Source organism: Lontra canadensis, unplaced genomic scaffold (assembly GCF_010015895.1).
Source record: "Lontra canadensis isolate GAN:19392208 unplaced genomic scaffold, GSC_riverotter_1.0 scaffold1, whole genome shotgun sequence".
NCBI lineage: Eukaryota > Metazoa > Chordata > Mammalia > Carnivora > Mustelidae > Lontra > Lontra canadensis.
The window spans coordinates 12,357,702-12,384,714 of record NW_022630995.1 but is presented as its reverse complement, the minus strand read 5'-3'; the positions used below and the strand labels follow the sequence as shown (position 1 = coordinate 12,384,714).

At 36.4% G+C, this 27,013-nt stretch overlaps 1 protein-coding gene across 1 annotated transcript in view; it reads right to left on the bottom strand.

The window, feature by feature from the left end:
* Positions 1 to 299: 299 nt before the first annotated feature.
* LOC116871491 (transmembrane protease serine 11E-like) overlaps positions 300 to 27,013 on the bottom strand; it is a 45,343-nt gene continuing 18,629 nt past the window's right edge. The window contains exons 3-10 of the mRNA XM_032864238.1: positions 25,961 to 26,082; positions 24,409 to 24,476; positions 21,117 to 21,280; positions 17,626 to 17,664; positions 15,777 to 15,954; positions 14,509 to 14,768; positions 13,782 to 13,924; positions 300 to 724 (exon numbers count right to left, since the gene is read on the bottom strand). Coding sequence (XP_032720129.1) covers positions 563 to 724; positions 13,782 to 13,924; positions 14,509 to 14,768; positions 15,777 to 15,954; positions 17,626 to 17,664; positions 21,117 to 21,280; positions 24,409 to 24,476; positions 25,961 to 26,082 — 1,136 coding nt within the window. The 3' untranslated portion in view covers positions 300 to 562. The remainder of the gene's footprint in view (positions 725 to 13,781; positions 13,925 to 14,508; positions 14,769 to 15,776; positions 15,955 to 17,625; positions 17,665 to 21,116; positions 21,281 to 24,408; positions 24,477 to 25,960; positions 26,083 to 27,013) is intronic.

Here is a 27,013-nt window from a genome sequence, read left to right as displayed (position 1 = left end):
TAGAAATGAAAATAAAACTGTATCTTGGTTTCTGTGCCTTTCCTTAATTCCCACTCTTTTTTCAACATTACGTATTTGGTGTTTTGGGGTCTGTTTGCTTGACCTGTTGTAACAAATGTGATCATTTTCCTCATACCATTAAGGGGGAAAAAACTCTTAATACTTCTTTGTGCATAAACATATGTAGTTCTTTCCTTTTTACATTTCCTTCCACTCTGTTCTGCCCCTTGAAAGTGGAGATTTATTAAGATGAGAGACTCTGGGGAAATGAAAGAAGGAATCACTTCAAGTTGTATATATGCATAAGAAATTTATGTCAATGAGCCAAAATTTTGATGACAAAACTTCTAGAAAACAAGTGAATGCCAATTGGGACAGAACACATCTGCAGAGCAGGATGCTCAGGGTGAAGCAGAGCTAGGAAAGAAACACACGCATCAAGCAGACAGTTTAGTTAGATGGGTCCAATCCGGGTGATCTGCAAGACTTCTTTTGGGATTCTGTCTCTCTGAGAATGGTCCATACACAAACCATGTGTTCCATTCTACTAGGGTTTTCTCTCTTAGATACAAGTTTTGGAACGGATCCAGTCCCGGAAAGCAGGCACTCTAGTGTAAATACCGGGCTTATTAGGTTGGGCACATTCATCGCCCCAGCTCACTATTCCAGCAAGATACCAAATATCTCTGGCATCTGCACTAACCAGGGGTCCTCCGGAGTCACCCTACAGGAGAAGGGAGAGATTAGTCATTAATAGTTCAGTTGATTACAGCAGTATTCTTTATTTTTCTGACTTGAGTTTAATGAAAGGGGCAGTTTCCAAAAGTTTTCAGTGCGCTCAAATGCAGAAGCCATAACTCCGTGTCAGTAATTCATATAAGGGAGAAGGTCCACTACCTAGGGTATTGGCTTACATTCAGGGGTCAGCACACTGAGATTAAAGGCATCATCTCTTTGGAGAACAGTATTCTTCTCTGGTATATCTGAGAAGATAATTCCTCATATCCCTTATCACTATGACATAGCTCCCCAAAGAAGGGTGAAGAGTCTATTACTGATAAAAGCACAGACACTAGAGTCAGACATCTGGGTTGAAATCTCAAGTCTGGTTCTTCCAGGTAGCTAAGACCTTTAATTTATATTGAATGCTCCTAATAATACCTACCTCCGGTGATAATTTTGAAGATTAAGTAAGACGATAAGTATCAGGTGCTTAGCATAGAGCCTGGCCTAAAGCAGAACTTAGTAAAGACATGTTTAAAATCAGAAATTCCAATTGTCTATGCATTGTGAACTCTAGAGGCCTGTTTCTTAAACAGGTCATAAAAACTAGGTACAAGCTGATTTTTCCTCAAAATCCCATGGTCTCTAATATTGACCACCCACTAAGTGTTCAGCACTCTATGGAGCTCTTAATTAATTACATATTATCTCATTAACTCGTGTAATTCTGGTAACAAAATGTGAAGTGAGGTTTCATTTTCTCCATTTTAACAATAAGGAAACCAAAACTCATAGAAATTAAGTAATTTGCCTGATGGCACATGCTATTCAGGGGCAGAAATGAATTTGAATCCACAGCGATCTAACTCAGAAGTCCAGATTTCTTGACCTGCATTGTGTTAACTTCCCTGTGCATTTACTTTTGTTCATGTAAAAATATTAGCTAATACTAACAGTAACTGAATTTGTAATAATGTGTCTGTAATTTTTAAATCCGTTAACAGTAAGTGTTTACCTATACCCTTACATGTCAAAAGATAGTAAATACGTGCACTCAGGTACGTACAAATAAATCATTTTGGTAATTGAAACCCAAGCCTATATGAAAGCACTGATTAAGATGAGGAAATAGAAGATTCCAGAGATCACAATATTTAAAGCTATCTAAGAGAAAGGTACAAAAGAGTCTGAGAAATAAGTAATCAAAGAAAAAAGATAGCAGTGTACTTAACAGCCTTACAAATTGTATCAGGTGATATCTACTGACAAGTATCAAATAGGCAAAGATTGTCCTAGTAAAACTAGTTAGCTTACACATGATTAGTGAACGGAAGAGTTAAATCAGTGTAAGATAGAGATTGTGATGGTTTATATGTGTTTTGTGTTAGGTAGGGAAGCCAGGGTAATGAGAATAGAATTATCATCTTCAGAAGAGGAAAAAGCTCTCAATTGAGCTGTTGCACAAGCAGAGGTCCTTGGGGGCTCTACTTTTTTTTTTTTTTTTAAAGAATGTATTTATTTATTTGAGAGAGTGAATGAGAGACTGCACAAGCTGGGGAGGGATAGAGGGAGGAACAGACTTATGCCTGAGGAGGGAGCCTTGGGGCTCTACTTTAATAAAATATTTTAAAAGTACCTGTGCCCTGGACTCCCCCTGCCAGAGAAACACACCACAGCTTCACTCCCTTCATGGATCCTGGCAGGTTACACTTTCTCCTCTACTCAGGGCTACCCTCTCATGTGCACTGCCTTGGCCCCAGCAAGCTGGTCCATCCATTCTGTCATTTCTCTGCGTTTTGAACAAATCCCAAGTAAGTAACCAGTCACCCTGGGCATTCTGCCTGCCCACACTATCCAAGTTATTTTTCAAGACACAATTCTGCTGCTGTTGTTAATTCTCTGGGTAAAAAGTTGCATAGCCTTTGAGGCATCTGTTGGTCTGTCTCTGGCCCTTTTTTTCCATAAATCCTGTTCTTTTCAGTGAGTGGTTTAGTGCGAAACAGGAAGTTTAATCAGGATTACATATCATAAGAGAAACTTTGAAACTAGAAGCCAAACCAGGAAGTCAGTTTAGTGGTTACAATATGAAGTAATGAAGGAATAGACGAGGGTGTTAAACAAAAAGAATGGGGGCAGAGATACATTTGGGAGACATGGTAAAAGGGAAAAATATCTCCAAAGACTTAATCGATTAGATGGGAAGAAAGTAAAAGAAGACTTCAGCAATAAGGAAACCCAGTAACAAAGGAGAAACTTGAAAATGGAAAAACAGATACAGACATACCTCATTTTATTATGCTTTACAGACACTGTGGTTTTTTTTGGTTTTTTTTTTTTTTTTTTACAAATAGAAGGTTTGTGGCAATCCTTTGTCAAGCAACTCTACCAGTGCTGTTTTTCCATTTTGTGTCTCTGTGTCACAGTTTGACAATTCTCATAATATTTCTAACTTTTTCATTATTATATTTACTATGGTGATCTGTGATCAGTGATCTTCGATGTTACTATTATAATTGTTTGGGGGTGCTATGAACTGTGCCCCATATAAGAGGGGAAACTTAATAAATGTGTGTATTCTGATTGCTCTACCAGTGAGCTATTCCCCCATCTCTCTCCCTCTCTTCAGGCCTCCCTGTTCCCCAAAGAACAATAATATTGAAATTAGGCCAATTAATAACCCTACAGGGGCCTCTAAATATTCAAGTGAAAGGAAAGTTGTGTGTGTCTCAGTCTAACCAGGAGCTAGAAACGATTAAGCTTAGTGAGGAAGTATGTCAAGAGCTGAGACAAGCTGAAAGTGAAGCCTCTTGCATCAAACAGCCAAGTTATGAATGCAAAGGAAAAGTTCTTGAAGGAAATGAAAACAGCTACTCCCGTGAACACAGGGATGATAAGAAAACAAAACAGACTTATTGCTGGTAATGGAGTTTCAGTGGTCTGGATAGAAGAAACAAGTCACCACATTATGTTAAGCCAAAACCTAATCCAGAGAAAGGCTCTAACTCTCTTCAGTTCTGTCAAGGCTGCAGGAGCTCAGGAAGCTGCAGAAGGAATGGTCAGTGCTGGCAGAGATTGGCTCATGAGGTTTAAGGAATGGAGTTGTCAGCATAACATCAAAGTGCAAGGTGACAAGGCAGCTGCCGATGTAGAAGCTGCACTAGAAGATGTAGCTAAGATAATTCATGAAGATGGCTTCACTAAACAATAGATTTTCTATTTTTTTTTAAGATTATATTTATTTATTTGACAGAGAAAAAGTCTGAGACAGCACATGCAGGGGAAGCCGCAGAAGGAGAGGGAAAAGCAACTCCGTGCTGAGCAGGGAGATGGATGCTGATCCAAGGACTCTGGGTTCATGACCTGAGCCGAAGGCAGATGCTTAACCAACTGAGCCACCCAAACACTTAACCAACTGAGCCACACAGGTGCCCCAAAACAGATTTTCAATGTAGGTGAAACAGCCTTCTACTGGAAAAAGATCCTATCTAAGACTTTCATAGCTAAAGAAGATAAGTCAATGTCTGGCTTCAAAGCTTGAAGTACAGGCTGACTCTCTAGTTAGGAGCTTATGCAGCTGGTGACTTTAAGCTGAAGCTAAGGCTCACATACCATTCTGAAAAATCCTAGGATCTTAAGAATTATGATACAACTACTCTTCCTTTGTTATAGAAATAGAGCAAGGCCTGAATGATTGCACATCTGTTTACGACATGCTTTACAAAATATTTTAAGCCGACTGTTGAGAATCACTGCTCAGAAAAAAGGATTTCTTTCAAAATATTACTGCTCATTGGCAGTACATCTGGCTCCCCAAGAGCTCTGATAGAGATGTACTACAAGATTAATGTTGTTTTCATGTCTGCTAACATATGGGCCAAGGAATAATTTTGACTTTCAATTCTTATTATTTAAGAAATACATTTTGTAAGGCTATACCTGCCATATGTAGTGATTCCTTTAAAGTAAACTGAAAATCTTCAGCAAAGAAAGCACCATTCTAGATGCCTTTAAGAACATTTATGAGTAATGGGAAGAGGTCAAAATATCAACATTAAATGGAATTTGGAAGAAGTTGATTTCAATCCTTATGGATAAATTTAGGGTTTGAGACTTGAGTGGATGAAATCATGGCAAATGTGGTACAAATGGCCACAGTCGCCAAACTGTGGAAAGAACCAAGATGCCCTTCAACAGAAAACTGGATAAAGAAGATATGGTCCATATACGCTATGGAGTATGATGCCTCCATCAGAAAGGATGCATACCCAACTGTTGTATCAACATGGACGGGACTGGAAGAGATGATGCTGAGTGAAATAAGTCAAGCAGAGAGAGTCAATTATCATATGGTTTTGCTTATTTGTGGAGCATAAGGAATAACAAGGAGGACATGGGGAGATGGAGAAGAGAAGTGAGTTGGGGGAAATTGGAGGGGAAGACAAAGCATGAGAAACTGTGGACTCTGAGAAACAAACTGAGGGTTTTGGTGGGGGGTAGGAGGCTGGGTGAGCCTGGTGGTAGGGATTATGGAGGGCAAGTATTGCATGGAGCACTGGGTGTGGTGCATAAACAATGAATTCTGAAACACTGAAAAGAAATTTAAAAAACTAAATAAAAATTTAAAAAAATAACAAAAGAACTAGAATTAGAAGTGGAGCCTGAAGATGGGACTGAATTACTGCAATCTCACCATATAACTTTAATGGACAAGGAATTGCCTCTTATGGATGAACAAAGAAAGTGGTTTCTTGATATGGAATCGACTCCCAGTGAAGACATTGTGAAGATTGTTGAAATTATAACAAAGGACTTAGAATATAAATTTAGTTGGTAAAGCAGTGGCAGAGTTTGAGATGATTGATTCCAATTTGAAAGAAGTTCTATGGTGGATAAAATGCTATCAAACAGCATTGCATGTTATAGAGAAATCATCCGTAAGGAAAAGTCTATGTGGCAAACTTCTTTATTGTCTTATTTTGAGAAATTGACTCAGCCTCCCAACCTTCAGCAACCACCACTGTGATCAGTCAGAAGCCATCAATACTGAGGCAATATTCTCTAGCAGGAAAAAAATTACAGCTCACTGAAAGCTCAGATGATGATTAGCAACTTTTAGCAATAAAGTATTTTTAAATTACAGTATATGCATTGGTTATTTTATACATAATGTTATTGCATACCTAACAGAGTACAGTCAAGTGTAAAAATAACTTTTATATGCACTGAGAAACAAAAAAAAATTTGACTCATTTCATTGTGGTAGTCTGGAATGGAACCCACAGTATCTTCAAAGTATGCCTATAACGTTTCATAATGCCTGTTGAGTTTGAGATGGCACATATACAAGTTTTAATCTTATACTAAAAACTTAAACCTTATAAATTAAAATGTTTTTGGAGTAGGTGGAAATGTGAGACTGAATTGGGCAAGAGTTTAATTCTGATTATGTAGGTTTGGAAGTCATTAAAGGGACAACTGAGTTCAGAGAAAAGATAGTTTCTTTCAGTGAGTAGATAGAGAAGAGAGAAAAATTTCACCCAAGACCTTTATCTTAATGGATAGTAAGTCTTAAACAGGGAGAGAGAAAGAGAAACCAGGATAAAGAACCAGAAATGAGTTGTAGGAGAAAGAGGAGGGAAAATCAGCACATTTCAGGATTATAGAACCCAAAGAAGAAACTATTTTAAGAAAGAGAAGGTAGCCAAATGTCACTGAGAAGGAGATCCAAGTAAAGATTTTTGCATATGATGTTATTGATGAATTTTGAGATTTTAAAGTATATGGAACCGGTCAAGTGTCAAAAATTGTGAACACTGGACCTACAATGGGGGGAAAAAACCTGGTGCCAGAGATAGGAAAAAATTGGTTTTCAGAAGCAGGAAAGCAGGGTTTTATAATCACAAAATGAAACTTTGTTCTTTCTCTTTAATTCCCCAAATTTATAAGGAAAAGGAACATTCACATCAAATACCACCATGGAAGAGGCATTGTAGAGTAGAGAGCATATTTACAGATGAAATTATATGACATCTGGGATTTACTTCAAAATAGATCTGAAAAAATAGGGTGGAGAAGGAAGAGATGAGAAGATTGTGTTAAGATATATATGGATGAGGGACGCCTGGGTGGCTCAGTGGGTTAAAGCCTCTGCCTTTGGCTCAGGTCATGATCTCAGGGTCCTGGAATCGAGCCCCACATTGGGCTCTCTGCTCGGCGGGGAGCCTGCTTCCCCCACTCTCTCTGCCTGCCTCTCTGCCTACTTGTGATCTCTGTTTGTCAAATAAATAAATAAAATCTTAAAAAAAAAAAGATATATAGGGATGAAGTAAAATTGGCCATGAGTTGATAATTGTTGAAGCTAGGTGATGAGCACATTGGGGTTCATTATATAACTCTCTTTACTTATACATACATTAGAAACTTTCTGTAATAAATAATTTAGAATACGAAAGAGTCATACAGCTCTTCCTTTCAGACTTTTAGGAAGGAAGTAACCATAAATAGAAGCTGAGATATTTGAATAAAAATCATAAATGATGATCACAAATGCAAAATCATATGTTTTGGTAATGTTAGAGGCAAGTAAGACCAGAGATTAAGGCAAGAGAAGATCTAGAATATCTAAACTATGATTCTATGACTATCAAGAAGCCAAATAAAATATAATTCATTCTTGCTATCCATAGCAGTTCTTTTTTATGAAGTTGCCATAAACCCTGAATTAGTGAATACTGAATCATTGCGCCAGGGGGAAATAAAGGGTTTGATTTCCATGAGCTTCTGGTCCTATCTTCATCAAATGATCAACACATAACCGTATTTTATGTATGTTTCACTTAAAGACACATTAGGATCTATTATTAATTCATTAATGTGGAACTCATAGCCAACAGCACTGTAACTCATGTCTGTATGTCGCTTACCTAACACACAAATTTTCTCCATATGGCATATCATAGTCTTCTTGTACCTTACTTCAGCACTACACTTGGGGACTATTTTAAACAGTGAAGTTACCAACAAAAAGCACAAAAATGAGGAAAATGTGGCACTAAATAGACCAAAAAAGAGACACAAATTTATGGTATGAGAGCTGAAACAAGAAGGCAGCGCATCTCCTTTTTGACCTCAGGTGGGAACATGCACATTGGGTGACTCAAATTTTTTGCCACTCTGCTTAGGTTCATGAATGAACACAAAAGTGCCTTGATAATTGATTTGAGATTTACAAACAAATTTTAGTAAATATGTGAATTCATAGGCACAGAATCTGCAAATAATGAAGACTATGGGTATATTTTCATGTGTGTCTTTTATTAAATTGGTTTTATTTTAATATTTTATTCACAAGATCAACTTGAATTTTCTGTAGAATTTTGTAATGGGAACTATCTATATTGTCCCATGTCTTCCTCCAGGAACAATCAGGGTCTCAGAATGGACAAAGAAACACAATGAGTTAAGTCTAATCTTGAGTGTTTGCTAGGAGTGTGGAGGAAGGTCAGCTGGGTGAAAGAGTTTAATGTAGCAATTGAACAATGCTGAATTGACTGACCCAGAGGTAAATGTTGGGAAAGGACAATGATGAAGTCAGTCATGGATTAAGGGAAGTAAAGTCAATGAAAGAAAAAAAAATGTAGTGTATATGTGAGAGAGAAAAAACATGAAAAGTTGAAAAAATTCTTAGAAATGAATAATATACCACTGTATGGATCTAGACTGCAAAATATACAGAATAACATGTAATTTCAAAAACCAATTTGAAACTTATAGGAGTGCACATTAAACATAAGATCTGTCAAATCACAAAATTAAAATTATAGGAGTATTTACAGTTGTACCCATGGAATCAGTATTGGCCTTGATTCCATCAGCAATGTAGATGAAGACATAGAGATCATAGCTGTCATAGCAGGCAAACAGTGCTAGCTTGTGTACTGGAAAGCAAAAGCAGGGTTCAAAATGATGTCTATGCTCTGGACCAAGATAGAATAGAATTACTTATTTTTTTTACCCAAACTAAATTTAAAAGATAATAATTAATTAATTTAAAAAATACTGGACTTTAGAAATAAATATAAAAAACACTGAAAAGTAGACAGAAGAAGCCAGGGGACCTAGGAACCTGAGGACTCAAGGAATGATAAAACAATAAGCTCCCTGAATTTACTTTTTTGCTCTATTTATCCTGAACATAGAGCTTATAAAAATGTTAATCTAGCAACCTGCCAACAGATATGGATGAAAAAGTAACCCCGTGAAAACCTTTCTTTCTCTAGTCAAAGAAACTAAAGTGGGGCAACCTATGAAGGACAAAAAAACCTTTTGTTTTTTATTTATATATACTTTTAAAGATTTTATTTATTTATTTGACAGAGAGAGAGAGAGAGAGAGGGAACACAAGCAGGGGGAGTGGGAGAAGGAGAATTAGGTTTCCCACTGCGTAGGGAGCCTGATCCCAGGACACTGGGATCATGACCTGAACCGAAGGCAGATGCTTAACAACTGAGCCACCTAGGTGCCCCTGGAGGACAAAAGCTTTTAGGTACTACCTGCTCTACTCCAACCATACACAGAAAAACTGTGGCCCTATCCTAACCCTCATCAGCAAAGGCAAAGTGGGGAGCCTAGACTTCTATCCCTACCAGGCTGTAAGAAGGTCCCCTCCTCCACCAGAGAAGGCTGAGTTGGAAACTAAACTTTGATTTCTGCCAGGTGATAATGAAACCCTTCTCTTTCTTTCCTATGGTGACCAGCTGGAGAGCATAGACTATAACCCTGTAGAAATGAGGCCTACATTTCTCACTTAGGGTGGTGTCAGAGGAGACCTAGTGCAAAGTCAGGGCTATCCCCACTGCCAACAGTAATGAGGCCACTACCCCATGATGTCTGTGGAGGCCTCAAAGGGAGAAGTAACAAGGTTCTCCTGGCCACACTGGTATCAGAGGAAGCTTAATACAGAGCCTAAAATTCCACCTCCATCCAGCAGTAACAAAGCTCTTCTCCCCTAGTTGGGTGTCAAAGGAAGATGAATCGGAAATGAGGTAAAACTTACCTATTCCAACCAGTGTTATGTGAGAGGAAGCATGCTAAAACAGAAGAATTTAAATAAGATCCAGAGTTTTATAATACTCAAAATGTCCAAGATATACCTGGAAATCACTTATCATACCAAGAACCAAAAAATCTCAACTTGAAAGAGAAAAGACAATCAACAGATATACTGAGATGAGACAGATAGTGGAATTTTCTGACAAAGATTATAAAGCAGGCATTACAAAAATGTCTTAATGAACAATTACCACTGTGCTTGAAACAAATTAAAAAATAAGAAGTTTCAGCAAAGAAATAGCAGATATACAGAAGGATCAAATACATATACTAGAACTGAAAAATGAAATAATTAAAAACCTGATTGGATGGGCTCAATAGGATAAAGATGACAGAAGAGAGAATCCGTGATCTTGAAGATAGAATGGCAGAAATTACACAATCTGAGCAATACAATCAGGAATGGGGGTGGGGGAAATGTTCATCATCACTAGCCATTAGGGAGATTCAAATTAAAACCACATTGAGATACCACCTTACACCAGTTAGAATGGCAAAATTAGCAAGACAGGAAACAACATGTGTTGGAGAGGATGTGGAGAAAGGGGAACCCTTTTACACTGTTGGTGGGAATGCAAGTTGGTGCAGCCACTTTGGAGAACACTGTGGAGATTCCTTAAGAAATTAAAAATAGAGCTTCCCTATGACCATGCAATTGCACTACTGGGTATTTACCCCAAAGATACAGATGGAGTGAAAAGAAGGGCCATCTGTACCCCAATGTTTATAGCAACAATGGCACGGTCGCCAAACTGTGGAAATAACCAATATGCCCTTCAACGGACGAATGGATAAGGAAGATGTGGTCCATATACACTATGGAGTATTATGCCTCCATCAGAAAGGATGAATACCCAACTTTTGTAGCAACATGGACGGGACTGGAAGAGATGATGCTGAGTGAAATAAGTCAAGCAGAGAGAGTCAATTATCATATGGTTTCACTTATTTGTGGAGCATAACAAATAGCGTGGAGGACAAGGGGAGATGGAGAGGAGAAGGGAGTTGAGGGAAATTGGAAGGGGAGGTGAACCATGAGAGACTATGGACTCTGAAAAACAACCTGAGGGTTTTGAAGGGCGGGGGGGTGGGAGGTTGGGGGAGCCAGGTGGTGGGTATTAAGGAGGGCACATATTGCATGGAGCACTGTGTGTGGTGCAAAAACAATGAATACTGTTACACTGAAAAGAAATAAAAAACAAAACAAAACAAAACAAACAAAAAAAGGAAGCTCAGGGACCTCTGAGACTATGACAAAACAACTAACATTCCTATTATTAGGCTCCCAGAAGGATACAAAAGAGAAAGTGGAGCTAGGAAATTATTCAAAGAAATAATGGTAGAAAATTTCCCAAATTTGTCAACAGACATGAATCTGCACATCCAAAAAGCTGAGTAAGGATATTTTATTTATTGCTATAAATAAATAAATAAACAAACAAACTGAGTAAACCCGAAACAGGATAACCCAAAGAAATCCATGCCAAGACACAATCAAACTTTTGATAACTAAAGAGAAAGAAAAATCTTGAACACAGCAATGAAGAAATGGCAGATCATCTATAGGGAAAAAACAATTCTAGTAATAGCACATCTCTCACCAGAAATTCACAGAGGCCATGATCTAAATGCTGAAAGAAAAGAACTGTCAATCCCAAATTCTATATCTGACAAAATTATGGTTCAGGAATGAATAAGAAATGAAGAATTCTGTAGACAGAAAAAGTGAGGGAATTTGTCATTGGCAGATGTACATTAAAAAAAAAGGCTAAAGGAAGTTTCTAAAACAGTAAGGAATGGTAAAAAATCTTAGAAAACCAGGAAGGAATAAAGAACAAAATTATGAATAAACAGACTTTCCTTCAACTCTTGAAGGAAAGTGGAACTTGAAGCAAAAACATTATCTAATGTTGTTCTCAATGTATATAGAAGAAATATTAAAATTTACATCAATACTATCATTATAAATGTGGAAACATAAAGAGGCTTAAGGGGAAGTAAGTTTTCTATTCTACACTACACTTGAACTAGTAAAATCTCAACACCAGTAGACTGTGATAAGTTATGTATATACAACTGAGAGGAACCACAAAAATTTTTCCACAGAGATAGATAGCCTAGTCAAAAATACTAATAGATAAATCAAAATGGAATTCTTAAAAAAAGCTACAGTATGATTCTATTTATATAACACTCAAAATTACAAAACTGTAGAGATGGAAAACAGATTCATGATTTGTAGGTGTCCGTGATGAAAGAGTGATACAGGATTTACATTGGCCATAGCAACTGCTTTTTAGATATGTCTCTAGAGGCAAGGGAAACAAAAGCATCTTCATCATAATAAAAAGCTTCTGCACAATGAAAGAAAAAATCAACAAAACTACAAAGAAACCTCCAGAATGGAACAAGATTTTTGCAAATTACGTATCTGATAAAGGGTTAGTATACAAAATATATTAAGAACTTATAAAACTCAACACCCCAAAAATGAATAATCCAATTTAAAAATGTACAGAAGATGGGGTGCCTGGGTGGTTCAGTGGGTTAAGCCTCTGCCTTCAGCTCAGGTCATGATCCCAGAGTCCTGGGATCAAGCCCCGCATTGGGCTGTCTGCCCGGCGGGGAGCCTGCTTCCTCCTCTCTCTCTCTCTCTCTCTTTCTCTCTCTGCCTGCCTCTGCCTACTTGTGATCTCTCTCTGTCAAATAAATAAATAAAACCTTAAAAAAATGTGCAGAAGACATGAATGGACATTTTTCCAAAGAGGACAAACAGATGGATAACAGACATATGAAAAGATGCTCAGCATCACTCATCATCAGGGAAATGCATATCAAAACTACAATGAGATAGCACCTCACACTTGTCAGAATGACTAAAATCAATAATACAAGAAATAGCAGGTGCTGGCGAGGATGTGGAGAAAAGGGAAAAACACTCTTTCATTGTTGGTAGGAATGCAAACTGGCTTAGCCACTCTGGAAAACAGTAGGGAGATTTCTCAAAATGTTAAAAATAAAATTACCTGTGATCCAGCAATTGCTCTTCTAGGTATTTACCCAAAGAACACAAAAATACTAATTCAAAAGGATACATGCACCCCAATGTTATAGCAGCACTATATACAACAACCAAATTATGGAAACAGCCCAAATGTCCATCAACTGATGAATAGATAAAGAAGATGTAGGAGTGTGTGTGTGTGTGTGTGTGTGTGTGTGTGTGTGTGTAACAGAATATTACTCAGCCACAAAAGAGAATGAAATCTGCCATTTGCAATGACACTGATGGAACTAGGGAGTATTATGCTAAGAGATACAAGTCAGTCAGATAAAGATAAATGCCATATGATTTCCTCATATGCAGAATTCAAGAAACAAAAAAAGCAAGCAAAGGGGAAAAAAGAGAATGTGAGTTAAACCAAGAAACAGACTCTTAACTATAAAGAACAAACTGATGGTTACCAGAGGGGACTGGGTGGGGGGATGGTTGAAATAGGTGGTGGAGATTAAGGAGTGCACTTGTGATGAGCATGGGGTGTTGTGTGGAAGTGTTAAATCACTGCATTATACACTGGCAACTAATATTACACTGTATGTTAACTAACTGGAATTTAAATAAAATTTTAGGGAAAAAAAGAAAGTGATAGAGAAATAGGTATTACTATAAAGGAGATCTTTGTGGTGATGGAATAATTCTCAACTGCAGTGATGGTTACACAGATCTGCATATGTAACAAAATGCCATTGAACTAGAAGCACACATTGCACCAAGGTCAATTTCCTAGCTTTTATATTGTACTATAGGAATGTGAGATATAACATTTGGGGAAAATGAATCAAAGAATATGGGAGATCCCTCTGTATACTTTCTATAGATCTCTAATAAATTCAAAATAAAAAGTGAACAAAAACTCTGCAGCATACTACTAGGTCAAACCACATACCTGGCACGCATCTCTTTTTCCTTTCAAGGAGCCAGCACATAACATTCTAGGAGTTATGGCACCATTATAAGATTGGGGTTCGTTACAGGTTTGAGTGTCTATGAGATCCACCTGTACTTGCCAAAGATGATTTTGACTATTACCTAAAGGGACAAAAAATAGTCTTTATATTTGTATATGTACATATATTCTATAAACCTCAGGAAAATCAAAATTATTGGATGAGATGGCAATATAGAATATGTATTTTTTTTCAGGTACAGTCATATTTTGGGAAAGAATTACTTCCTAACTACTTTAAATGAAAAATTAGGTACCTATAAGAGAATCTCAAGTTGTTCAAGGGACTTCCATCCCGTGGCAAAACTTGGAATCTTATTCAATAGGGAGAATGGTGACCTTATGATTCTCTCATCTTCACAATTGGGTATATTAATGATACCCAATCTCTTACGTGGTTAATTCCCTATTAAAAAGTTCAGCCATGTTTATTGGACACCTTATCAAGCACCATTACTACAGTAATAGTGAGGCGCTTGATAGTAACCTATAGCAATGAAGGAATATGTGTGTCTTCTAAATGACCTAGTTCACAAATAGGGTCAGAGTTGCCCAGGTCCATATTACCAACCTGCCAACATATTTTGGCATAATGACACTCCATTCTTTAAATGCCTTAGAATACCAAATTGAGTTACTACGGTTTGACTTCTCTTCAAATGCTCACCGTCATTTTGCAGTGCTCCAAATCCTGTCACAAACATCTCACTGCCTTGGTGAAACTCATGGGATGCATCAGGGAGACAAATCCTATGTACTGCATTTGTGTAGGGAACAGGGCTAGAAAGCTCTGCAACTGAAATATCATAGTCATGTGATGGATACTTATATTTTTCATGGACAAATATTCTTCTAAGGCTTCGTTTCATCTTTGGAGGGTCTATTGTTACTCCAAAGGAAACAGTCCATCTGTCTGGGTCCTTATACCTGAGGGAAAAGTACAAAGAATAAATTCCACTTTACCATACTACCAATGTAATGACATATTAATAATAATTTAAGCTGCTGGAGTCAATATAAGTTTTCTTTTTAAAATTACAGTTTCTACGTATTGAAACAAACTCTTTCTAATCTGAGAATCAGGCTCAGGAGTACCATCAGGTAGAAAAGCCACAGTGACATGGTTGTTGGAAGACACATGCCACTCTGCATCTGAGTTGTTCAGCCCAGATTGTAGGGCTTTTTGACATTTCTAGGAATCAGGGACCCCAAGAAACATATGGGAAGCATATTTTGTACAGAATGAAAGAACCAAATGTATTTTATGCACCATGTTCCCTACCCACAAACACACATTTCTCTGAAAACTGAAAGAGCTATGCATAAATATAACAAAGTGTTACTATCCTATATATACCCTATATATCCTATATATATATATATCCTATAGTATATATCCTATATACTATCCTATATACTATCCTATATATATCCTATATATCCAGGCATTTTGCATTGGGTTGAAAGGTCTCCATTCTTTGGCCTACAACTAGTCAACTTACTCAGCTGTATAATTTACTACCAAATTTCTTCACACTTAATTCTTTCTTGCCACATGGAATTTCCCCACTGAGATGAAACTGACTATCCCCAAACCCATCTCTCATAGATATACAGCAACGTTATATATATAACCCTTTGACATCAAGCTCAAAGTCAAAAGATGACGTTAACATTTCTTTAAAACTCTTGCTTCCTTTGACAACTTATTTATTTATCAATGGATAATTTATCTACATGTACTTTGAAGCCATTTCCGTTTCCAGACTATTAAACCTCTTACTAAGGATTATGAGTGCCCCCTCTTTGTGACATATATTTTATCTTTGTATTCAACTCATCTCTTTCCAACTTCTTGAGGTGGTTCCTTCCTGGCAAGCCCCAATGCACTTTGCTTATCCCCAGTCGTTCAGAAGCCAGTCATTCAGGACTTACGTTCTAAAGCAGTGAGCAGCACTCACAAGCCATGTGCTGTTAATTAAAGTCGCCCCACAGCGATGTATTCCATCCCATTGCAGGCTCGCTTGCCACGGCCATTCGCCCTCTTGTACCTGTGTCCCACCGACGATCCGCAGACTCTGACTTGCAGTTTTACTCCTCCTTGTCCCACAGCCTGCCAAGAGAGATGAGGCCTTACTTAACCGTGCTTTTAAGTATCAAATTGGGTCACTATCTCGAATTTCTTTTGTACTTTGTGCTTCAACAGTATCAAACATTTTCTCTTCTTACTTTTCCTTTAGGTAGAGCGGTTCATTAATTTAACAATTACTCATCTTGTAAGATTTAAGTCAACCATTACCTCCTCTAGGAGGCCTTCTCTAACAATTCCTCTGCCCCCAAACTGGATTAGTTATGGCTCTTTTGATTCTTCCATCATTGTTGTCATCTTCATCATCAACGTCATCATCTGTGTGTGTGTGTGTGTGTATAATTATACACATAGCTACATATGTCTGTCTCTATATACATGTATATATGCTAATATAGTTACCAGTACTAATTATATATATACTAGTTATATGTATTACATATATATACTACTTATATATATTATTTATATATAATAACATACAATGTGTAACAGGTTTTTTATATATATACACTAATTACATATACATATATACTATATATACAGTAACTCTCTCTATACATATATTACATAATTTTATATATAATGTATATAAAGTTTATAACAGGGTTTCTCAACACTGACACTATTAACATTTTGAGATGGATAATTCCTTGTTGTGGACAGCTGTGCTATTCCTCACAAGATATTCAGAAGTATCCCTCGCCTACTCATATTAGATGCCGGTAGCATCCCCCCGCGATCATGATAACCAAAATGTTAACCAGGCATGACCATGTGGGGGTCAAAATTTCCCGTTTGAGAACCACTGCTTTAGAATTATGGGTTCATGCATTAGTCTCATACATCTAGTCTCATTAGAGTATGAAGTGTTTTAGACAAGGATTATATCTCATTCAGTTTATATCCCTTTTGCCTAATATACCAGTAGCGCACAACAGTTTCATAATAAATATTGGTGGAAAGAATATACACCATTGAGGTTAACAGGATTATTCTTGTTTCTCATGTTCAATCAAGTTTGTGAATTAACCAATATTCTAAGCTGGTGAGTAGCATATTTCCTTCCATCTTTTAAGATAAATATGTTATGTACTAATTCCATAATTACCAAAGGTATCCTCTAAATCATGGTGGGGTACTCTGCTGTAGAGGAAGGGAAATACTAGGCCTAGAGTCAGTACTTTTAAAATATGGGTGAAGATATTATCTGAGCCTTTAGTAATTTTATTGATATATACTCCAACCCCATAATTGCTTAAATTTCCATAATATGAGATTAATGACATCATGCAGATTTTATTTAGTGTAGAATAATAGTAAGTTTCTGCCTGTAGCTAAAAAATACCAACATAAAGATGACTTTCATATAATCTTTAAAAAATGTTTATGAGAGTGTATTGTAGATATCTGCTATTAGAACATTGAGTCTTTTCTCCCTTTTTAAACAACTGTACAACTCATTTCCACTACACACCTGCTGGGCAGCTATATATCCACTCCATAGTTCTCCATTTTTTTTTTGTTCTTTAGTAATAAAGTGTGTCTTAATGATAAGATAAAGCATCCTGTACTTTGCACAGACCAATCAAATTTTATTCTGACCCTGTAATATCACACAAAGTAAGCCTAAATGATCTAGTGTTAACTTTTTACATTCCGGTAATGCAATTTTAATAAATATATTACACTTACAATTGTTTAGAAAGTTGTCTGTTTCTGTCTTGTTGATTTCTGAAATACACAGAAATGGTGAATAGAACAGAGCCAGCACATCAGAATTTCATAATGCCTCTGAGTACTTCAAATAGGAAAGGCTGATTAATTCCATTATAAGACAGAACCTCTAGGTTTAAAAAAAAAAAAGCAAGGCTGTTAGAATATCATAGACAGAGCGTGTTCATTGTCTTGGGAAAAGGGAGGTCCAAACAGTGTTTCTTAATCTTAAACTTTAGCATGGATAATAGTCACATAAGGAGCATCTTTAACCTGTCAATTCCTGTTCCTCTTCCCAGTAATTCTGATTAAGTAGTTTTGAGATGAAACCCAGGAATCTGAGTCTCATACCAGAAAGTAAGATGCAATATGTTCTCTTTGTGGGGAAATGCTATTCTAAATCATAGTATTGATTCCCGAAATGCAATGATATTTTTACTGACTATTATTTCAAGTTTTTTCTTTTACTAAATTCATAGGAATAGTCTCATTGTATAACATATATGAGCTTCAGGTCCATAAATCTGTTCCTCATTTAAAAATAATGTTACACCTTTCTAAAAATTTTTCTTTCTGCTGAAATTTAGAAAGACAATTTTGGCCTCTTTTCAATTCTAGCCCATGGCTCCTTAGCTTATTGACTTTTCAACAATCAGGCCCCAATCCTATGCAAACACTAAGCCAACTAACAGATATATAAATCTTTAAACATTTGGGTGCCTGGGTAAGTTAAGCTGTCAGTTAAGCAACTGTCATCAGCTCAGGTCATGATCCCAGGGTCCTGGGATCAAGTCCCATATTGGGCTCCTTGCTCAGCGGGCAACCTGCTTTTGCCTCTCCCTTTGCTGCTTGTCCTGCTTGTGCTCTCATACTCTATCTCTGTTAAATAAATAAATGAAATCTTTAAAAAAGCAAAAACAAAAAACAAACAAAAAAAAATTCTAAGCATTTAATGTCCTTATTCAATAGATTTCCAAAGGCTGAAAGTGTTCTCTTTGAATATGCCAGAATAAGAGTTCTAAATACAGAAATTTCAATGTTAATTATTCTTTTAGTATTTAATAGTGTTGATATGCTAGAAGTCTATAGTCTAGAAATGCTTCTTTTTGACCTTCTCCATTCTGGCTACTTTTGGGGGGAAATGGCCCAAATAAGAAAGTGGTCATTTTTCTTAGTAAATATTAAGTACTATCACCACTGATCTCTCCATTTCAAATAACCTGTTCTTCTCTATCTCACCCTCTTCCTAGTTCTGGATTTGCATGTTGGTACTACTAACAGAGCCAGCTTAATGGATGTATATCTATATTGGGTCCTGGACTCAGCATGATTTTCTACTTGGTTTAATGCTCACTGTCTTGAAGTTCTTGATATTTTCTTATTTTTTATATTTTTTATATTTTTTTAATTTGTAACTTGTACTTTGAAAATGAAGTCTGATAGAATAATGGGTCACGGATGGCATGAGCAGAGGAGATACGCACAACAAATGTGTCCATGGATTCTTGGCACCCCATTTGCATACATCATTTGTGATACCCTATGAACTCAAGAATTCCAGTGGATCCACAATGTTCAGCAAATTCAAAATACAAAATAAGTGTGGATATCCACCACTAAGGAACCAGGGAGCACTGACTGTCCCAGGAGGCCATGTTTTCTGTTTGAAGCAGAGCTTCCTTGGAACTCAGAAAGAAGGCAATAGCATTCTACTAAACACAAGCCACCCAAGGACCCTATTATAACCTTTTTTGCTCCCATTTCTTCTTTATATTAGCCGATAGCTTCTGCTGAAAATAATGACATAGAAGGATTTTCCAGTTCTTTCTTGCTTAAGCTAAAGGTAGAGAGCAATGGTAAAATGTGCACATTAACTACAAAGGAAATAAAAATTGTCAAACTAGCCTTGTATAGTGTTTCCATTGTTCTGGGAAGAGTCAAATTCATGCATGTGTGAACTATAAAACACAGTTGTACACATACTTAAATGCTTTTGAATTTATATTTGAAATTGACATTTTACAATATGAAGATGAATAATATAACTATTGCTAGTATTTTAAAATTTTAACTTTTTCATTTAGAATGGCATTGATTAGCAAACAAAAAATACCATGACAAGTCCAGAGAGACTATAGAAAAAAGAAAAGTCATATTTTAATACCCTCAACAATACATTTTTGTTGCTTTTTGAAGAGTCCAACATTTTGCACTAGCTAGTTCTAATTACTCAAGCCTTCCTTTCTAAGCAAGCAGGGTAGGTGATCATCAGGTCAGGCCTCAGGTTAGATCTATCAGCTTTTATGCTAGCACACTATGTTCATACTTTCTACTTGTTCCATGTCCAATACTGTGTCCACTAGTCACATGTGCCTACTGACTTCTTGAAATGTGGCTAGTCTAAACTGAAATGTGCTATAAATATAAAGTACACACTAGATTTCAAAGCCTTAGTACAAAAAAAATATAAAATGTCTTAGGGATAATTTTTCTGTTGACTACTTGTTGAAATAATAGTACTTTGATATATTGGGGTAAGTGTCACATTATTTAAATGAATCTCGTATGTTTAGTTTTGCTTTTTCAATGGGCTACTGGAATATTTCAGATCCTATGGCTAGCGCACATGATATTTCTATAGCATTGTTCTATAGCACACAACTTGACTCTTAACCAAACTTTTACTTCTACTGAGGATCTTCTGTGTTTCTTACTTTCTAGTAATGAGGATCTATCCTTGCTTATTTTGTTCTCCAATACCCAGCAACAACAAAAAACTCAAACTATTTAAATTAGTTGTAAACTAAGTATGAATAAAACAAGTATAAATAAATTATAAATTTTTCATTGGTGAATGGGCTAAGGGAAGAAAATGTAACAAGGTTTATCAATGAAACTTGAAAACAAATATGTGGATGGCATGAACCTTTCCACACATCATACTCTCAGAACATAAAATGGAAACAACAAGATGAAGGAGAAGAATATACAAAGCTACTTTCTCCATTTATAATTGGCTGCTATAGCTGAAGTGTAAGGTCCAATGCAGGAAAAGAAACCAGGCCCAGAGGTAAAGACAGACTTGCATAGGAGGCACAAGTTTAGGGTAATATAAAAAATAAATAATTAATTATGACCAATTTAATCCCAAAGAAATGTTCTGTTGGTGGCAAGAGTCAATAATTGAAGGACATCCAAAACAATTTTTAAAAAATCAGTGCCTAAGGGGTATCTGGGAGGGTCAGTCATTTGAGTTTCTGACTCTTGATTTCGACTCAAGTCATGATCTTGAGTCATGAGAATAAGCTCCACGCAGGGCTCCATGCTGGCTGTATAGCCTGCTTGAGATTCTTTCTCTCCCTCTGCCCCTCCCCTCCTCTCTACCAACCCCCCATCAGTGCCTAAGACCAAAATTAAGATGGAGCTGTTTTATGTAAGAGAATTAAACTAAATAAGAGAAATAAACTTACTTTTAATTTCAACTGATTCAGGATCTAATTTAGGGGGTCCTACAGCATCTTGCAGCTTTTCAGGTAGAACTTGTTGGATAACTTTATCAATGGCTTCAGGATCCTCAGTAGAGCGAAATTTAAAAATCAACAGCATATGAGCCAACACTCCATGTTCCTCTTGACTGTGGACCAATAAGATAAAAAAAAATATATATATATATATATGGCTTTAAAAGATATAGTTTGGAATTAGATTTACGGTAATATCACAATCTATTTTTTTCTTAATCATCCATTTGAAACATGCACAAAAAACAAACTTGTAATGTTATTTAAAAGATCCAGTTTGGGGTGTCTGGGTGGCTCAGTTAGTTAAGCATCTGCCTTCGGCTCAGGTCATGATCCCAGTGTCCCAGGATCCCAGTCCCCACATTGGGGGGGGGTGTCCCTGCTCAGTGGGGAGTCTGCTTCTCCCTCTCCCTCTGTCTGCTGCTCTGTCTACTTGTGCTCCCTCTTTCAAATAAACAAACAAACAAACAAATAAATTTATTTTTTAAAAGATGTAAAACTATTTTTAAAAATCAAAATAAAATATCCAATTTATTTTCTTCTATATTCCTATTGTTTACCACATATGAAACTTCCAAATCGGCCACCCTGATAGTAAGCTAGTACACTCACAGTCTCCCTAACACCAAAATATCTAGTTGTTAATATAGAAAGACACTCTTGTCAATCATTTAATGCTATCAGATATAGTGTATGGTCAATACGGAGTCAATTCTGGCTTTGGTTTTCAGGTTTAATTCCCTGTGGCTTAAATCCAATCATATCTCTTAAGCAATGTCATGCTCTCCTAAACAACTTCTAAACCTAAGGATATTAGAATGCTTAACCAAATTGTCTTGACTTCACCTAATTATATTTTCAAGATAGAACATTAATCAACCTTAATGTTTTTAGAATGAATTACTTCTTGGAATCATCCTTGACTTCTCTTTCTCATTCTTAGTCAGCTACTCTACCCCTTTTTCTTCACATGCAATCAGTTCTCAGAGATTCTTACTCCTCACTATATAATGTATTGACTCCTTATATAAACTGTAAATGGGAATATAAATTAGAGCCTCATTTTTAGAGGTCCATTTTGTTTATCAGTTATACATTTGATGATCCATTCTCTCTGATACAGCACTCTTTTCAAATATACTCTTGTGTATACCAAGAGATTTATACATATGTTTATCATAATCTTGTTTTTAAATCAGAAAAAATATGTAAAACCCAAGTGTCCATCAAAAGGACATTGGCTGAATCCCTGACATTATTTGTAGTGAAATACTATATAACGAGTTGTTGAGAAGATGTCTTGTGTTTCTCACCACCTTTCACTCACTGAGCAAATCTGTACAACAGTTATTTATTCTGTCTTCTTTCTCTTTGACTATTCCTATACTGGCTGACTAATAGAAACAAAACAAACAAAACCCTCTCTCTACCCCAGATATTCAATTTATCTCTCACCTTCTTATCACAGCAAACCTTGAAAGGATAAATTACACTCTGCCTCCTATTTACTTTCTTGCATTCTGCTTCCTTCCTTTCTATTCTACTGAGACTTTTCTCTACAATAATTGACTTCCTTATTGACATATCCAATGAATTCTTTCCAGTCATATTACTTGGTTTCTTGGGAGTATTTTGTCAATGCTGTAAATTTTTATCTTTCATGTCAGTGGTGCCTTTCTCACAATTTCTTTTTTTTTTTTTCCTTCTCCTTCCCTGTATATTACCTAGGATCCTATTTTTTCCCCATCTCCTTAACTATTGTTTTCTTCAGGCTTTCTTCATCATCATTTTTTCCTTGCATTAACCTTTTTCTGAGAAATTCCACTTACATCCACATGTTCCAGTACTCTTAGTTGATAATGAACAAGGCATATCTTCAACTCAGTTCCCTTTTCTTCCGCTGAGTGAGACCCTATTTCAGGTTCATGTGGTCCCGTAGTATCTCAGCTCAACATCTTTAATACTGATGTCATCTTCCCTACAAACTTGCATTTCTTCTTATTGATTTCAGAAGAAATACTAATGAGTAAGAAGAGTACTAGGAGGAAGAAGTAAACAAACTGGAAAGTGATTTGGAAGGTAAAAACCTGTAGAACTTAGTTATTCATAAAGTGTGAGGGGCCCAGGAAATGGAGGAATGTAGATTGATATCCATGTTTCCCATTAGTGTAATTGGGTTTTACTTGAGTTAGAGAATTTTCTCTGGAATTTCCATGTGAAGATGTGCATAGGCAGGTATGTAGTTCTAGAAATCAGAAAAACAGTTTGGATTGGAAATAGAAATTTAGATTTCAAAAGCATATGAAGTCATGTGGGTACATAAGACCCCTTGAGAGATTGAAATTTTTTAAATATTTTTTTTAAAGATTTTATTTATTTATTTGAGAGAGAGACAGTGAGAGAGAACATGAGTGAGGAGAAGGGCAGAGAGAGAAGCAGACTCCCCGTGGAGCTGGGAGCCCGATGCGGGACTCGATCCTGGGACTCTGGGATCATGACCTGGGCCGAAGGCAGTTGTCCAACCAACTGGGCCACCCAGGTGTCCCAAAGAGATTGAAATTTTAAGGCTGGGAGAAGTAGATACAGATCCAAGAGAGAATAATATTTTAAATGCAGGAGAATAGATGTCAGCTAAGTGATAGACTGAGAAGGAACTCTTGGAGTTTTTGTCATTGAAATAATACTGGAAACAGCTTTCATTCTATTTTTGAGAAATTCAAATAATTTGGATTTAGACAATATATTATTTAAGATCCTAATATAGTATTTTTCTTAAAATGGTGTGCTCTGAAATTCTATTTATTGATGGTTGACTATCAGATCAGATTTTCTTAGGTAAATATTTGGAGCAGAAAGGGGTAGAGAAGAAAATGGAGAAACAAGAGGTTAAGAACACCTCATCTACTACACTATTTTACATAGAAGACAATTGGCTACTAAACTAAGGGATATGGCTTAGGTCCCTATTTATGCTAATTAGTTTCCAAAAAAATTATTCCATCATATAGCCACCAATAACACCTCTGTCTCTTGAAATTATTCACCACACAAATGCTTTCTTATAGGTTTAGAGAATATATAAAGCAAATTGTAACCCATGACCTAGAACAGTTGTCAAATGAATGTTGGTTTAATTGAATTATATGATATCACTAACATTTCAAACAGTATTTATTACTGACCAAGTTCACAGCTTTAGTTTTAAATTATATTCAGAAGTCAGCATTTTAGTTCTACATACCTGAACCTGATAATGTGAGACTTGATAAATTCTTCCCTCAAAGGAGATTTATGAAATGCATCTTTCACCTGTTCCAAAAATGTTCAAAATATGTCAGTGAGAATAATTTCTGCAATTCAATTTAAAGCTCTAAGGAAAATTTAAAAACAAAACAAAGCAAAACAGAAAGCATTAATCAACATTTCACAATGCACTCAACTTGAAGAATCTTTTCTGGTATTCTACTCAGTGATTTCAAATGAACTCTGTGTTAGAAGTTATAGTATTGGGTAGACATAGTAGTGGGGCCAAGAGTGACATCTAAACTCAGAAAGATACTAAAAAGAATAAACATACTTTTTTTTTTTTTTTTTTTTTTTTTAAGGAAGAGCAACTCTTCATACCCTGAGAAGAGACTTCCACTGTAAGTAAACAAAGGAAATGAAGTAATTCTGCCAACTGATGGTTGGGTCATAGATATGAGTGTGTGACAGTGTCACACAGTTCTTAAAACTAGTGAAAAATTTGCCAGATATCCTAGCATAACCTGCTTCCAATTCAGTATTAAAAATGCTCTTAGAAAGGCCCATGTGAACTAGGATATTCAGTTTACCTAATATGTTCTGTTAGGTTTACTTCAATAAGGTAGAAAAATGCATCTTGTGGAGATATTTCTTACTACTATAATTAAGAATTCAAACCAATTTAAATTTTTAAGTTAGGAGTCAAGGTAAACATGTCAAGCATTTCTTGGTCTCAGTGTGTGAGACCAAGAGACTAAGTAATCTGACAATGACTAGAAACCAGGCTCTTGCTCTCCTGGTCTATACCGATAATTTTTCCACTTTTAAAAACATTTGATTCATTTCTGAGGATGAATGTTGAAGCCTTTAAAAGATGAGCATCCAGGGGCACCTGGGTGGCTCAGTGGGTTAAAGTCTCTGCCTTCTGCTCAGGTCATGATCCCAGGATCCTGGGATCGAGCCCCAGATCAGGCTCTCTGCTCAGCAAGGAACTGCTTCCCCCTCTCTCTCTCTATCTGCCTCTCTGCCTACTTGTGATCTCTGTCAAATAAATAAATAAAATCTTTTAAAAAAATAAATAAGTAAAAGATGAGCGTCCATGTGTCTCCTATAAACTTATGTACCCAAAAGTAGTCCAAGGTCAGATATTTGTAAATATAAAAGTACTATTCAAGTATGTGTCTGAATAGTTTCAATCTTATGGTCTTTTGCTCATGGTGTCTTCTATAGGATACAGCAGTCATATTTTGGGTCACCCTCACATTCTCAGAATTTCTGGACTCTGTTGATTAATACTGTAGCACTAGCTATGGAAGAGTGAGTGGGAGGGACATGAAAGAAGGGCTCAGGTCACTTGCATCAGCCTTGCAAAACAAACTCTCCCAAGTCATGTATTGTCAGTTTTGTTTTACTTCTTTCTGGCAGGGCTGCTTCCCATTTTTCAAAGATAAGCAAGATCAGTTGAATGGATATTATGCAAACTAGGTATCAAAAGAAATGGATATAAAGTGATAACAAATGCCCTAGAAATGGAGGAAAAAAGTGCTTACCATTGATTCAATTTTCTGGCTCATTTCTGTGAAGTTTTTAGAACCCTCTCTTCCAAAGTCACCATAGAGTTTGTTACTTGTAAACGATAATGTGCTATAGTAATTGTAGGTCTTCCTTTGATCTATGAAGGGAGAGGGAAAAAAAAAATCATACTGTTTATCAGTTGTATGTAAAGCATCATTATTTCCATGTTTGGTGATTGCTAGAAAGACTGAGACCAGAGAGAATGGCCCTACTCCAGATCATCATCTCTATCATCTTTCCTTGAGCTTCATGGTTATCTCAGAATAAAAGACAACAGCATTCATCATTATAAGATTTAGAGTGTAAAATCCATAAAACATGCTTGCTGTTCCTATGGGCTAATTAGTTATGTATTATCCATTCCTGAATTAGCCACGAGAGGCAGCAAGTCACACCATCTGAGCATAAAAACAAGAATGGACTTGGAAGTTTCCCAAGAGTAAATGCACTTTTATATTCCAAAAGTAGATTTCTCCCAAATCAGTAAAATTACATATCAATTTTGGCCACAAGTACTATAGTGTAGGAAAATTTATTTGGGGTAAAGAAGATGAGGGTAAGATGAAAATGTTTGAAGTTCAGCTAGGGAGCTGGAGCTGCCATTTGGCATAACCTTCCAGGGATACTTGGTTTCACCTGGCTCCCTTGTCACTCCACTTATTTTCTCCCACCAGCCACAGAGATTGTCTTGTCTTGCCATTGTGTACATTTTCTGCATCCAGTTAAACAGCCCACATTTTTGGCCCACTGAAAATTAATATAACATCCATCTACACATCTATACATGAAACAAGTATGAGCCCTAAGAAGATTCATTCATTCAACAAATATTAATGTTAACTACCTTTTCTATGAAAGAAATTAATACTCAATACTCTGTGTTGAGTATTAGGAATATTATGGTGATCAAGACAGTTGTGTGTGTGGTTATTGTAGGATAATGGAGTGTGCTTCACCTAATCTCAATTTCTTTCCTCTTCTTCTCTCTTGCTTCTCATTCTTTTCTTCTTCACTTGAATCCCAGAGGA